Genomic DNA, 12611 nt, shown 5'->3' on the forward strand with positions numbered 1-12611 from the left:
CACAAGAATTGCTTGAACCTGGGAGGCGGAGGTTGCAGTGAGCCGAGATCGTGCCACTGCACTGCAGCCTGGACTACAGAGTGAGACTGTGTCTCAAAAAAAAAAATAATGTTGTGAATTTTGCTCTTTTTTCTTGGTGTTATCAACATATTTTTTACATGTTAAGTTGTATATACATACCAATACTAATAATCTTTAATGAGCATATGCTCATCTGTACATGCATATTCAAAATAAAATAGCATTTTCTTTTGTATGATAAGAGAGTTAAAGCTGGTTTAATAATATATGTTTTGAGACCCTGTCTCAAAAATAAATAAAATAAAAAACAAGATACGGCCAAGCACGGTAGATCACCAGAGGTCAGGAGTTCAACACTAGCCTGGCCAACATGATGAAACCCCATCTCTACTGAAAATAATTAGCCAGGTGTCGTGGTGCGCGCCTGTAATCCCAGCTACTCAGAAGGCTGAGGCAGGAGAATCGCTTGAAACGAGGAGGCGGAGGTTGCAGTAAGCTGAGATCACACCACTGCACTCCAACCTGGACGACAGAGTGAAACTCCATCTGAAAAAAAAAAAAAAGGCGAGAAACACACTTCACATATCTTCAGATCTTAAAACTGGAAGTTACAAATGGAAATATGAACTTAAATCTACCATGAAGTGGAAGCTGAAATGTTTGTTAAACTAAAGAGTGAATGAAATGTACAGTGCATCCCGTAGGAGGAGATAAGGTTATCATTGATGCTATTCCAATGTTGATAATTTAAGAATAGTTTCCTTCGTTTCTGTCTGGGAACTTTTAGTATCTGTTGTTACATAGTGTTCAGATTTCTGTTTTTATTTATTGAGTACTTTCCAAAGCTATTGAGTGTTCTGAAGTTCCCAGACAATGCTAGTACTAGTTTTGTATATAAAAATAAAGAGACGTTATTATTATTTTCTTAATAGAGATAGAGTCTTGCTACATTGCCCAGGCTGGTCTCAAACTCATAGCCTCAAACAGTCTTCCCACCTTGGCCTCCCAAATTGTTGACGTTACAGGCTTGATTCACTGTGCTGGGCCATGGAGATAATCTTGAAGATTAAATTTTTTTTTTTTTTTTTACAAATTTTTATTTTTATTTTATTCTTTGAGACAGGTTCTTGCTCTGTTGCCCGGGCTGGAATACAGTGGCGTGATCATGGCTCACTGCAACCTCTGCCTCCCAGGCTCAAGCGATCTCTCACCTCAGCCTTCTGAGCCACCACGCCTGGCCCTTGAAGATTAAATTCTTTAGTGGGTCATCTGCAAATTCAAAATTATTATTTTTCTTTTTTATTTTCCTCTTTTTTTTTTTTAAGTAGGGACGGGGTCTCACCATATTGCCCAGGCTGGTCTCAAACTCCTGAGCTTAAGCAACCCACCTGCCTTGGCTTCCCAAACTCCTAGGATTATAGACATGAGCCACCATTCTCAGCCCAAATTCAAAATTATTTATTTCTAACTATAGGTTATAGTACAAAGTAAGAATTAGTTCAGTAATTTAATTGTGTCTTGGCATTTTTCCTATGTATCTACAGAGAATTCTGTATAGAAGACCCTTCTTTAAAAAGCAATGCTGAATGCCATATCCTGCTTTTTGCTCACACCTGTAATCCTAGCACTGTGGGAGGCTGAGACAGGTGAATCACTTGAGCCCAAGAGTTTGAGAAAAGTCTAGGCAACATGGTGAAACCCTGTTCCTGTATCCACAAAAAATACGAAAATTAGCCGGGAGTGATGGCACACGCCTGTAGTCCCAACTACTCAGAAGGCTGAGGCAGGAGAATTGTTTCAGCTCAGGAGCTGGAGGATGCAGTGAGCCGAGATGGCGCCACTGCACTTCAGCCAAGGTGACAGAGTAAGACCCTGTCTCAAAAATAAATAAAAAAGGCCAGGCACAGTGGCTCATGCCTGTAATCCTCGCATTTTGGGAGGCTGAGGCAGGCGGATCACTTGGGAGTTCCACACCAGCCTGGCCAACATGGTGAAACCCCGTCACTACTAAAAAATACAAAAGTTAGTCAGGCATGGTGGCGCACACATGTAGTCCCAGCTACTAGGGAGGCTGAGGCGGGAGATTCACCTCAGCCCAGGAGGAGTAAAAAAGTAAAATTGGCCGGGCGCGGTGGCTCAAGCCTGTAATCCCAGCACTTTGGGAGGCCGAGACGGCGGATCACGAGGTCAGGAGATCGAGACCATCCTGGCTAACACGGTGAAACCCCGTCTCTACTAAAAAATACAAAAAACTAGCCGGGCGAGGTGGCGGGCGCCTGTAGTCCCAGCTACTTGGGAGGCTGAGGCAGGAGAATGGCGTAAACCCAGGAGGCGGAGCTTGCAGTGAGCTGAGATCTGGCCACTGCACTCCAGTCTGGGCGACAGAGCGAGACTCTGTCTCAAAAAAAAAAAATAAAAAAGTAAAAACAAAAGGCAAGATATACTTCATATATCTTCAACTCACTTCACTAAACTAATCCTTCTGACATCTCCAGTAGTGTTTTTAAATTATATATATATATATATATTTTTTTTTTTTTGAGACGGAGTCTCGCTCTATTGCCCAAGCTGGAGTGCAGTGGCGCGATGTCACTGCAAGCTCCACCTCCCAGGTTCACGGGCCATTCTGCTTCAGCCTCCCGAGTAGCTGGGACTAAAGGCGCTAATGTTTTGTATATTTAGTAGAGACGGGGTTTCACCGTGTTAGCCAGGATGGTCTCAATCTCCTGACCTCATGATCCGCCCGCCTTGGCCTCCCAAAGTGGTCGGATTACAGGCAAAATACTAAACCACATTGGGTTTTTTGTGTGTGGTTTTTTTTTTGAGATGGAGCCTCGCTCTGTCCCCCAGGCTGGAGTGCAGTGGTGCGATCTCAGCTCACTGCAAGCTCCACCTCCTGGGTACCCGCCATTCTCCTGCCTCAGCCATCCGAGTAGCTGGGACTATGGTAGCTGGGACTACAGGCGCCCGCCACCACGCCCGACTAATTTTTTGTATTTTTATTTTTTATTTTTTTATTTTTATTTTATTTAGGTTTTTTTTTTTTTTTTTTTTTTTTTGAGACGGAGTCTGGCTCTGTCTCCCAGGCTGGAGTGCGGTGGCCGGATCTCAGCTCACTGCAAGCTCCGCCTCCCAGGTTTACGCCATTGTCCTGCCTCCGCCTCCCAAGTAGCTGGGACTACAGGCGCCTGCCTCGTCGCCCGGCTAGTTTTTTGTATTCTTTAGTAGAGACAGGGTTTCACCGTATTAGCCAGGATGGTCTCGATCTCCTGACCTTGTGACCCGCCCGTCTCGGCCTCCCAAAGTGCTGGGATTACAGGCTTGAGCCACCGCGCCCGGCCTTTTTATTTTTTATTTTGAGATGGAGTCTTGCTCTGTCGCCCTGGCTGAAGTGCATTGGCCGGATCTCAGCTCACTGCAAGCTCCGCCTCCCGGGTTCACGCCATTCTCCTGCCTCAGCCTCCCAAGTAGCTGGGACTACAGGCGCCCGCCACCTCGCCCGGCTAGTTTTTTGTAATTTTTAGTAGAGACGGAGTTTCACCGTGTTAGCCAGGATGGTCTGGATCTCCTGACCTCGTGATCCGCCCGTCTCAGCCTCCCAAAGTGCTGGGATTACAGGCTTGAGCCACCGAGTCTGGCCATTTTTTGTATTTTTAGATTTCACCATGTTAGTTAGGTTTCACCAGTTAGGCGGATCTCCTGACCTTGTGATCCGTCTGCCTCGGCCTCCCAAAGTGCTGGGATTGCAGGCATGAGTCACTGCGCCCGGCCACCACATTGTTTTAAAGTTATAAAATGCTGTGAATTCCTTGAGTTACTGACATTATGGCATATGATTGTTTATGAATTGAACTCATTGAATAGTAAATGGAGATTGATTATTAAAAATTGAAAAATCTGAGATTCGAAATGCTCCAAAATCTGAAACTTTTTGAGTGTCTACATGTCTTTCAAAGAAAATGCTCATTGAAGCATTTGGATTTCAGATTTTCAGATAAGAAATACTCAGCATAGGCCAAGCACTGGTGGCTCATTCATGCCTGTAATCCCAGCAGTTTGGGAGGCCGAGAGGGGAGGATTGCCTGAGCCCAGAAGGTTAGGACTGTAGTGAGCCGTGATCGCACCACTCCACTCCAGCCTGGGCGATGGGAGTGAGACCCTGCCTCCAAAAAACAGAAAGAAAGAAAAAGAAACACTCAACCTGTATTAAGATGTGAAATGTGCGGTTATATCTCTTATAAAGCAATGTTTGATGTCATCTCAGTGGCTTATGCCTGTAATCCTAGTACTTTGGGAGCCTAAGACGGGCAGATCTCTTGAGCCCAGGAGTTCAAGACCAACCTGGGTAATATGGTGAAACCCCAACACTATTAGAAATAAAAAAATTAGCTGGGTGTGATGGTGTGTGCCTATAGTCACAGTTACTTTTAAGATGGGTCACCTGAGTCTGGGAAGTTGAGGTTACAGTGAGCCAAGATTACACCATTGCACTCAAGCCTAGGCTTATAGGAGTGAGACCTTCTCTGGGGAAAAAAAAGGAAAAGGGGAGAAATGTTTGTTGTACATAAGCCCTATATTACTGTCTTACTTAACTTGCACTGTATTTGATATTTAGCCTTATAATAACATTTTTGCTGTAAGGTTAAGTGCACATTCATTTAGTGTGAGTCGCTTATATCTGGGGATGCTTTATTAAGTAGGATGGATACAATGTCTTTTATGGAAGACCAGACAAGGCAGAAATCACAGAAATGTAATTAATACTATGACAAAGGAAACTACAGGTGTGTGGAACAAATCAGGAAGAAGTGATATGGAAAGTGAAACTTGAAGAGTGGGAGTTAGTTGGGAGAAGAGGGCACAGAGGTATGTTATTGAGAAAACAAGTATGTATGAAGGCCCAGAGCAGGGGAAAAGTTTATTATGACTTTTTGAGCAGGAGAGTGGAATGGGGGACAGAGGTAAAAACTGAGATTTCTGCCGGGTGTGGTGGCTCACGCCTGTAATCCCAGCACTTTGGGAGGCCAAAGGTGGGCAGATGACAAGGTCAGGTGATCGAGACCATTCTGGCTAACGCGTGAAAGCCCATCTCTACTTAAAATACAGAAAAATTAACTGGGTGTAGTGGCGGGCGCCTGTAGTCCCAGCTACTTGGGAGGCTGAGGCAGGAGAACGGCGTGAACCTGGGAGGCAGAGCTTGCAGTGAGCCGAGATTGTGCCACTGCACTCCAACCTGGGCGACAGAGCAAGACTCCATCTCAAAACAAACAAAAAAAAAACGACAACAAAAAAAAACCCTGAGATTTCAGGGGTAGTCTAGGGCTAGGTTAAGAGTGTGGGCTTGGCTGGGCGTGATGGCTCATGCCTGTAATCCCAGCACTTTGGGAGGCCGAGGTGGGTGGATCACCTGAGGTCAGGAGTTCAAGACCAGCCTGGCCAACATGGCGAAACCCCATCTCGCCCTGTTGGCGCGCCGAGATCATACGACTGCACTCCCTGAGCGACAGCGCGAGACTCCTTCTCAAAAAAAGAGAGAGTGGGTCCACGTGAAGGGAATGAGAGGTCATTAATGGTCCTTAAAGCAGCATGGTGATGCAAATCAGATTTGCTTCAAAGGGCTCTCTTTAGTTTCGGTTGGGAAAATAAATTGGAGGTAACAGAAGGGAAGGCAGTAAAGTCAGGAGACTGTCTAGTAACCTAGATGATGAATGATTGTCTCCTTTAATGAGAAGGTGGATGGAGAGAAGTAGGTATCATTGAAAGTAGTAAGATTGCCGGGCGCTGTGGCTCAAGCCTGTAATCTCAGCACTTTGGGAGGCCGAGACGGGCAGATCACGAGGTCAGGAGATCGAGACCATCCTGGGTAACACGGTGAAACCCCGTCTCCACTAAAAAATTTTTTTAAAAAAGCTAGCCGGGCGAGGTGGCGGACGCCTTTAGTCCCAGCTACTCTGGAGGCTGAGGCAGGAGAATGGCGTAAACCCAGGAGGCGGAGCTTGCGGTGAGCTGAGATCCGGCCACTGCACTCCAGCCTGGGCAACAGAGCGAGACTCCATCTCAAAAAAAAAAAAAAAGAAAGTAGTAAGATTATTAAGACTGAAAAGAATCAAGCATAGCAAGAATGAAGGAATGGAAAGTGTCTTGTTAGTTTTCGGTATTTTAAAGTCATTGGCGAATTAAAGTGCCTTTATAGATTGAATATGAGTTAGTGAGCAGGAGGTAAGGAAGTAGAAATAGTGCAGACAAATCAAGTCACAGGGAAGAGAAAAGTGGAAACTTAGCTTCTTTCCATAAATCGCTGAGGAGCATATATTACAGTCAGTTTTTTTCCACTTGGTTGTGCTCTGTTAGCCAGGCTGTAGTACAGTGTCATGATCACGGCTTGCTGCAGCCTCAACCTTTCAGATTCAAGTGATCCTCACGTTTCAGCTCCCTAGTAGCTGGGAGTACAGGTGTGTGCCACCATGCCTAGCTAATTTTCTTATTTGTAGAGACATGGTCTCACTGTGTTGCCCAAGCTGGTCTCAAAACTCTTGGGCTAAAGGGATCCTTCCTCCCTCCCCCTCCCAAATACTGAGATTACAGTGTATGAGTGCTAATTTTTGTGAAGTTCTTAGAACATTAATGTGCCATTACATATTAATGTACATAATGTACTATATACATTAATTGGCACATAGTAATTAATCTATTAAGTGTCAAAGAATTTGGGCTCAACTGGTCATTGTCATATGTGTCAGAGATAAGAATACAAGACCCTCCAAAAGTTCATGAGTAAGAGCTGATGAACTTTTTAATGTCATGGTGTTTTAGCATTTTCTTAATTTTCACTTGTTGATTTATTCTTCCATAATGAGACAAATAATGAGATGATTAGACTCAGAATCTGGAATCAGATTGTGGGAGTTTACATTGTGCTCTGTTCAGCTGTTTGATTAGGTTTCTTAAACTCTAAGCCTTAGTATCTCTTCAGTGTTTGCTACATCATAATAGGTATTTCAATAAAAATAATTTGAGAAAAAATTATACAGAAAAAAAAGCACAGTCACTTACTATTTGTGCTTTCGTTCACTGGTTTTGCTTACTTTTTTCCTCAAATCTATTCTGCACCCTGCCTCACATGAAGAAAGTGCCATTGACTATTTATGTTTTTATTTTATGTACTATTTTATTTACCAAAATGGATTTTATTCTCTGTTGAATTGTCATAGGATCTACCATTATTCTAGGTAAATTGTAATCTCCTAGTAACTGTTGGGTTTGTTTAAAGGAGGAACATTTAAAGAGTTTAAAAACAATATCTGTTAGTGACAACATTCAGCTTACTGGATCCTTTGTCTTCTACACCCCTTCTTTCACCTAGGCAAAATGATGTAATAGATATAGGGACCTTTCTTTTTTTAGTTTGAAGATTTCATTTTCTTGTAGTTCTGCTTAAACTGTTTTATTTCTGTTACTGAAAAACTCAAGTGTGCTTTATATTCTAGGTCCGGTTTATCACTAAAATATGGCATCCTAATATTAGTTCCGTCACAGGGGCTATTTGTTTGGATATCCTGAAAGATCAATGGTAAGAGATTTTGAATTCACCTTCTCTCCTTCTCATGTGAATACCAAGACTATAAGAGTGCTAAATGTGTAATTGCCTCAAAACATATATTATACTTTATCTTGTTTGGACAGTAACTTTATAAAGTCTCAAGTACATAATTGAAAATGCAATATAATTGAGATCACAATCCATATTTAAATAGAGACTTGTTAGATAATGTTAGATGCTAGCTTTACACTTTGAAAAGTCTTGGATTTCATTTGTTATTTTGGTAAATTAGATTATTTGCTATCTTAAGAAGATATTTGTAAAGACTTAAAAAAGTAGAAAGTAAGTATTGAAGTAGTCATATCCCCCTTAGATGGAATGTAAGTTACAAAATTGTTGCAAGTTGTGTTAATTGAGCACAGTTTGAGCACAGTTATGACTTTGGTTTATGAATTCTAACAAGGAGCACCTTTGTAGGGGATGTCTTCATTTGGATAGCAGTATTGTGCTTTCACATTTTTTGTCTGATTTGCTCTGCACAGCATTAAGTGTTTTAAGAGTTTCTGCTCTGGAGCCACCAGGTTCACATCTTGGCTGTCCAATTTACCAAGCTGCATGGTCATGAGCAAGTTACCTAAATTCTGTGTGTCTTCGTGTCCTCATCTGCAAAATGGGCTGACACTCACTTCATAGAGCTGAGAGGATTAAATAAATTACTTTATGTAATTCCCTTAGAATAGAGCTTTGCTTTTGTTTTTTGTTTTTTGTTTTTTTGAGACAGGGTCTTGCCCTTTTGCCCAGGCAGGAGTGCAGTGGCGCAATCACCGCTCACTGTAGCCTTTACCTCTAAAGCCCAAGTAGTCCTACCACCTCAGCCTCCCAAGTAGCTGGGAATACAGGCGCATACCACCATACCTGGCTGGCTGATTTTTGTATTTTTTTGTAGAGACAGGGTTCCTGTTGCCCAGGCTGGAAGCTTTGTGTAGTCTAACAATGATAAAGATGATAGTTAATTATTTAGCACGTGATTTTTTTTTTTTTTTTTTTTTTTTTTTTTTTTTTTTGAGATGGAGTCTCGCTCTGTTGCCCAGGCTGGAGTGCAGTGGCCAGATCTCAGCTCACTGCAAGCTCTGCCTCCTGGGTTTACGCCATTCTCCCGCCTCAGTCTCCCGAGTAGCTGGGACTACAGGCGCCCGCCACCTCGCCCGGGTAGTTTTTTGTGTTTTTTAGTAGAGATGGGGTTTCACCGTGTTAGCCAGGATGGTCTTGATCTCTTGACCTTGTGATCCGCCCGTCTCGGCCTCCCAAAGTGCTGGGATTACAGGCTTGAGCCACTGTGCCCGGCCTAGCACATGATTTTATAAATGGAAAAACTAAGACCAAAGGTATAAAAATTAATTGGAGTGGGAGAAAACCATAAAACTAGAAAAAATCAGTTGAGTGAGTGTGTATTACGACCTTTTCTTCTGATTTTACTCTTTTACAAGAGAAGGTATAACAACAAAACAGAACAGCAGTTAGTAAGAACACTTGGAGCCAAAACTGTGTTTAATGGGCCCAGCCTGGCTACCTGATCTTCTAAAGATTATATATTATTGTTGGTATTAGAATTTTTAAGCTATGTTTTTTTGGGTGGTGTTTGTTTTTGATACAGAGTTTCACTCTTGTTGCCCAGGCTGGAGTGCAGTGGCGTGATCTCGGCTCACTACAACCTCTGCCTCCCAGGTTCAAGCGATTCTCCTGCCTCAGCCTCCCGAGTAGCTGGGACTACAGGTGTGCGCCATTACGCCCAGCTAATTTTTATATTCTTAGTAGAGATGAGGTTTCACCATGTTGGCCAGGCTGGTCTCGAACTCCTGACCTCAGGTGATCCTCTTGCCTGGACCTCCCAAAGTCCTGGGATTACAGGCGTGAGCCACCACACCTGGCCTAAGCTATGCGTTTGATTTGTTAAGAAAGGGGGGATAAAAAGGTACCTGAAAGAAAATGAAATAGGAATGACAGCATTTAGTGTATGGCCAATTTGGTTTACTTAGTAACTGGATGAACAGACTAGAGTTACAGGTTTCGTTTTGTTTTTTTCTGTTCCAGTAGTATATCTGAGTAAATCCTGTCCCTTGGTAGATCATCTTTTGGGATCTGGTTTCTTGATCTATATTTCAATATATTCTGTATTGCATGTAGATCAAGACTTTCAAACATAAAGTCGTGTGGAATAGACTTACTTTTTATCTTCTCTGTTACTCTTTTGATTTGTGACTTGCCAATTTATTGAACGTCTTAAGTGTCAGTGTTTTTAATCCATTAGGTTATCGCCAAGGCCTCTAAAAGCTCTAAGATTCAGTGATATGAGTACGTATTTGCAGTATTAGAGACATTTTACTGTTTTCATTTGGTTTCTAGGAAATTAGTTTTTCTATTCTAACTTTCCCACCACGCTCACTCCCAGACTCCTTCACCAGTTCCTTGCATATCCCCCGGATCTTTGTGTATTAGAATGCCTCAGGGATAAGTCTTGGATTTCTGCTTCTTTCTAGCTGCACTCACTTCCTTGGTAAGCTCATCTGATTTCATCGTAACTTCACCTTTATATACTGCAAACTCACAAATTATCTTCCCTGAACTTGAGACTCTTATCCTGCTGCCTGCTTATCATCTTTACTTGACTATATAATGAACGTATCAAACATAAACTGAACTGATAGTCTCCTAACCTGAAACCTGTTTCTATAGTCTTCCCCAACTAAGTTATTGGCAAATACATCCTTGCATTTTCTCAAGCCAAAATCACATCATGATCCTTAGCGTTTTTCTCTGGCACCCCATGCCCTGTCTGCGGATCTATTGGCAAAACCTCCAACATCTTAACAGCAGATTTACTACCACATTTTTCCAAACGGGTTACCTCTAGCCTGGATGATTGCATTAGTCTGCCTTCCTGCTTCTGGCTTTTCCCTACTCAGGCTATTCTCAGCACCCAGAATGACAACCTTAAAAACAAAGCTTGCAGCCAGGTGTAGTGGCTCATTCCTGTAATTCCAACACTTTGGGAGGCGGAGGTGGGCAGATCGCCTGAGGTCAGAAGTTCGAGACCAGCCTGGCCAACGTGCTGAAACCCCATCTCTACCAAAAATAAATAAATTAGCTGGGCATGGTGGTGCATACCTGTAATCCCAGCTACTTGGGAGGCTGAGGCAGGAGAATTACTTGAACCTGGGAGGCGGAAGTTGCAGTTAGCCAACATCATGCCATGGCACTCCAGCCTGGACAACGGAGTGAGACCCCATCTCAAAAAAGAAAGAAAGAAAAAGCTTGGAGATGAAAACTTCCCACTGACTTCTCTTTTTGCCCAGAGTTAAGCCAACAGTACTGTTACTTGTAATTATCTCCCTATATAGCTAGTTGAAAGATTATGGTGTGTATATATAGAGAGAGAAATTGAATTTTTATATCAAAACATTTTCTCCTAATCTGATGTGCAGAAACATAACTTTTTTTTTTTTTTTTTTTTTGGAGACAGAGTCTCACTCTGTCGCCCAGGCTGGAGTGCAGTGGCCGCATCTCAGCTCACTGCAAGCTCCGCCCCCCAGGTTTACACCATTCTCCCGCCTCAACCTCCTGAGTAGCTGGGACTACAGGCGCCTGCCACCTCGCCCGGTTAGTTTTTTGTATTTTTTTAGTAGAGATGAGGTTTCACCGTGTTAGCCAGGATGGTCTCGATCTCCTGACCTTGTGATCCGCCCGTCTCGGCCTCCCAAAGTGCTGGGATTACAGGCTTGAGCCACCGCACCCGGGCAGAACATAACATTTTTTTACATCAACTGTTCCCTTTCCTAAGGCAGGTGAATAATCTTGTTTTGTATCTGTACAATTGAAATACTAAAATATACCAAAGACATTAGATAAAATAGGTGAGACTAGATATTCATGAATTCATTACTCTATTCCCTGAGCTTTACGGAGGTATAATTGGCATTTAGTGCATATCCATATTTGAATGTGGATGTTTAGGTTTCAGAACTGGAATTTGATAGATAAAAATACAGGGTTTTAATCATAGGAAAAATGAATTACGTAAACATTAAATAATTTTCAGCAGGCATACTAGAAAATACGTGGTTAATCTTGGTCTTATATTAATGCATCTAGGGATAGTGATATACCTTTATTAATATTTAACAACTTAGTATATTATTTTTATGATCTTTTTTTTTTTTTTTTTTTTTGAGGCAAAGTCTCATTCTGTCACTCAGGCTAGAGTACAATGGTGCGATCTCTGCTCACTCCAACCTCCACCTCCCAGGCTCAAGCGATTCTCCTGCCTCAGCCTCCCAAGTAGCTGGGATTACAGGCATGTGCCACCACGCCCAGCTAATTTTTTTGCATTTTTAGTAGAGATAGGGTTTCACCATGTCGGCCAGGCTGGTCTCGAACTCCTGACCTCAGGTGATCCACCCGTCTCAGCTTCCCAAAGTGCTGAGATTACAGGCGTGAGCCACTGTGCCCGGCCCCTGGTTTATTTCTTAATTTCACAACTTATGCTATGTGGAAACGATTTTCTAATGTTTTCCACTGGCACTTACTATGACTGATGGTGTCTACTTACCTGGGGAAGAAAATGACAACACAAAAATTTCACTCAGTGATGCTGCCCTTTTTTTTTTTTTTTTTTTTGAGGCGGAGTCTCGCTCTGTCGCCTGGAGTGCAGTGGCCGGATCTCAGCTCACTGCAAGCTCCACCTCCTGGGTTTACACCATTCTCCTGCCTCAGCCTCCCGAGTAGCTGGGACTACAGGCGCCCGCCACCTCGCCTGGCTAGTTTTTTTTTTTTTTTTGTATTTTTAGTAGAGACGGGTTTCACCGTGTTAGCCAGGATGGTCTCGATTTCCTGACCTTGTGATCCGCCCGTCTTGGCCTCCCAAAGTGCTGGGATTACAGGCTTGAGCCACCGCGCCCAGCCTGATGCTGCACTTCTAAAAGACACAAACAGGCACAGAATGCAGATGCCTGGTCAATAAGGTATGCCCAGCATCATTACTCATCAGGGAAAT

The 12611-nt window shown here is 43.0% G+C and overlaps 1 protein-coding gene across 1 annotated transcript in view; it reads left to right on the forward strand.

The window, feature by feature from the left end:
• Positions 1 to 12611, forward strand: part of UBE2K (ubiquitin conjugating enzyme E2 K) — an 85451-nt gene that overhangs the window by 52420 nt on the left and 20420 nt on the right. The window contains exon 4 of the mRNA XM_010384547.2: positions 7509 to 7591. Coding sequence (XP_010382849.1) covers positions 7509 to 7591 — 83 coding nt within the window. The remainder of the gene's footprint in view (positions 1 to 7508; positions 7592 to 12611) is intronic.

This window comes from Rhinopithecus roxellana, chromosome 2, assembly GCF_007565055.1.
Source record: "Rhinopithecus roxellana isolate Shanxi Qingling chromosome 2, ASM756505v1, whole genome shotgun sequence".
NCBI classification, from domain to species: Eukaryota; Metazoa; Chordata; class Mammalia; order Primates; family Cercopithecidae; genus Rhinopithecus; species Rhinopithecus roxellana.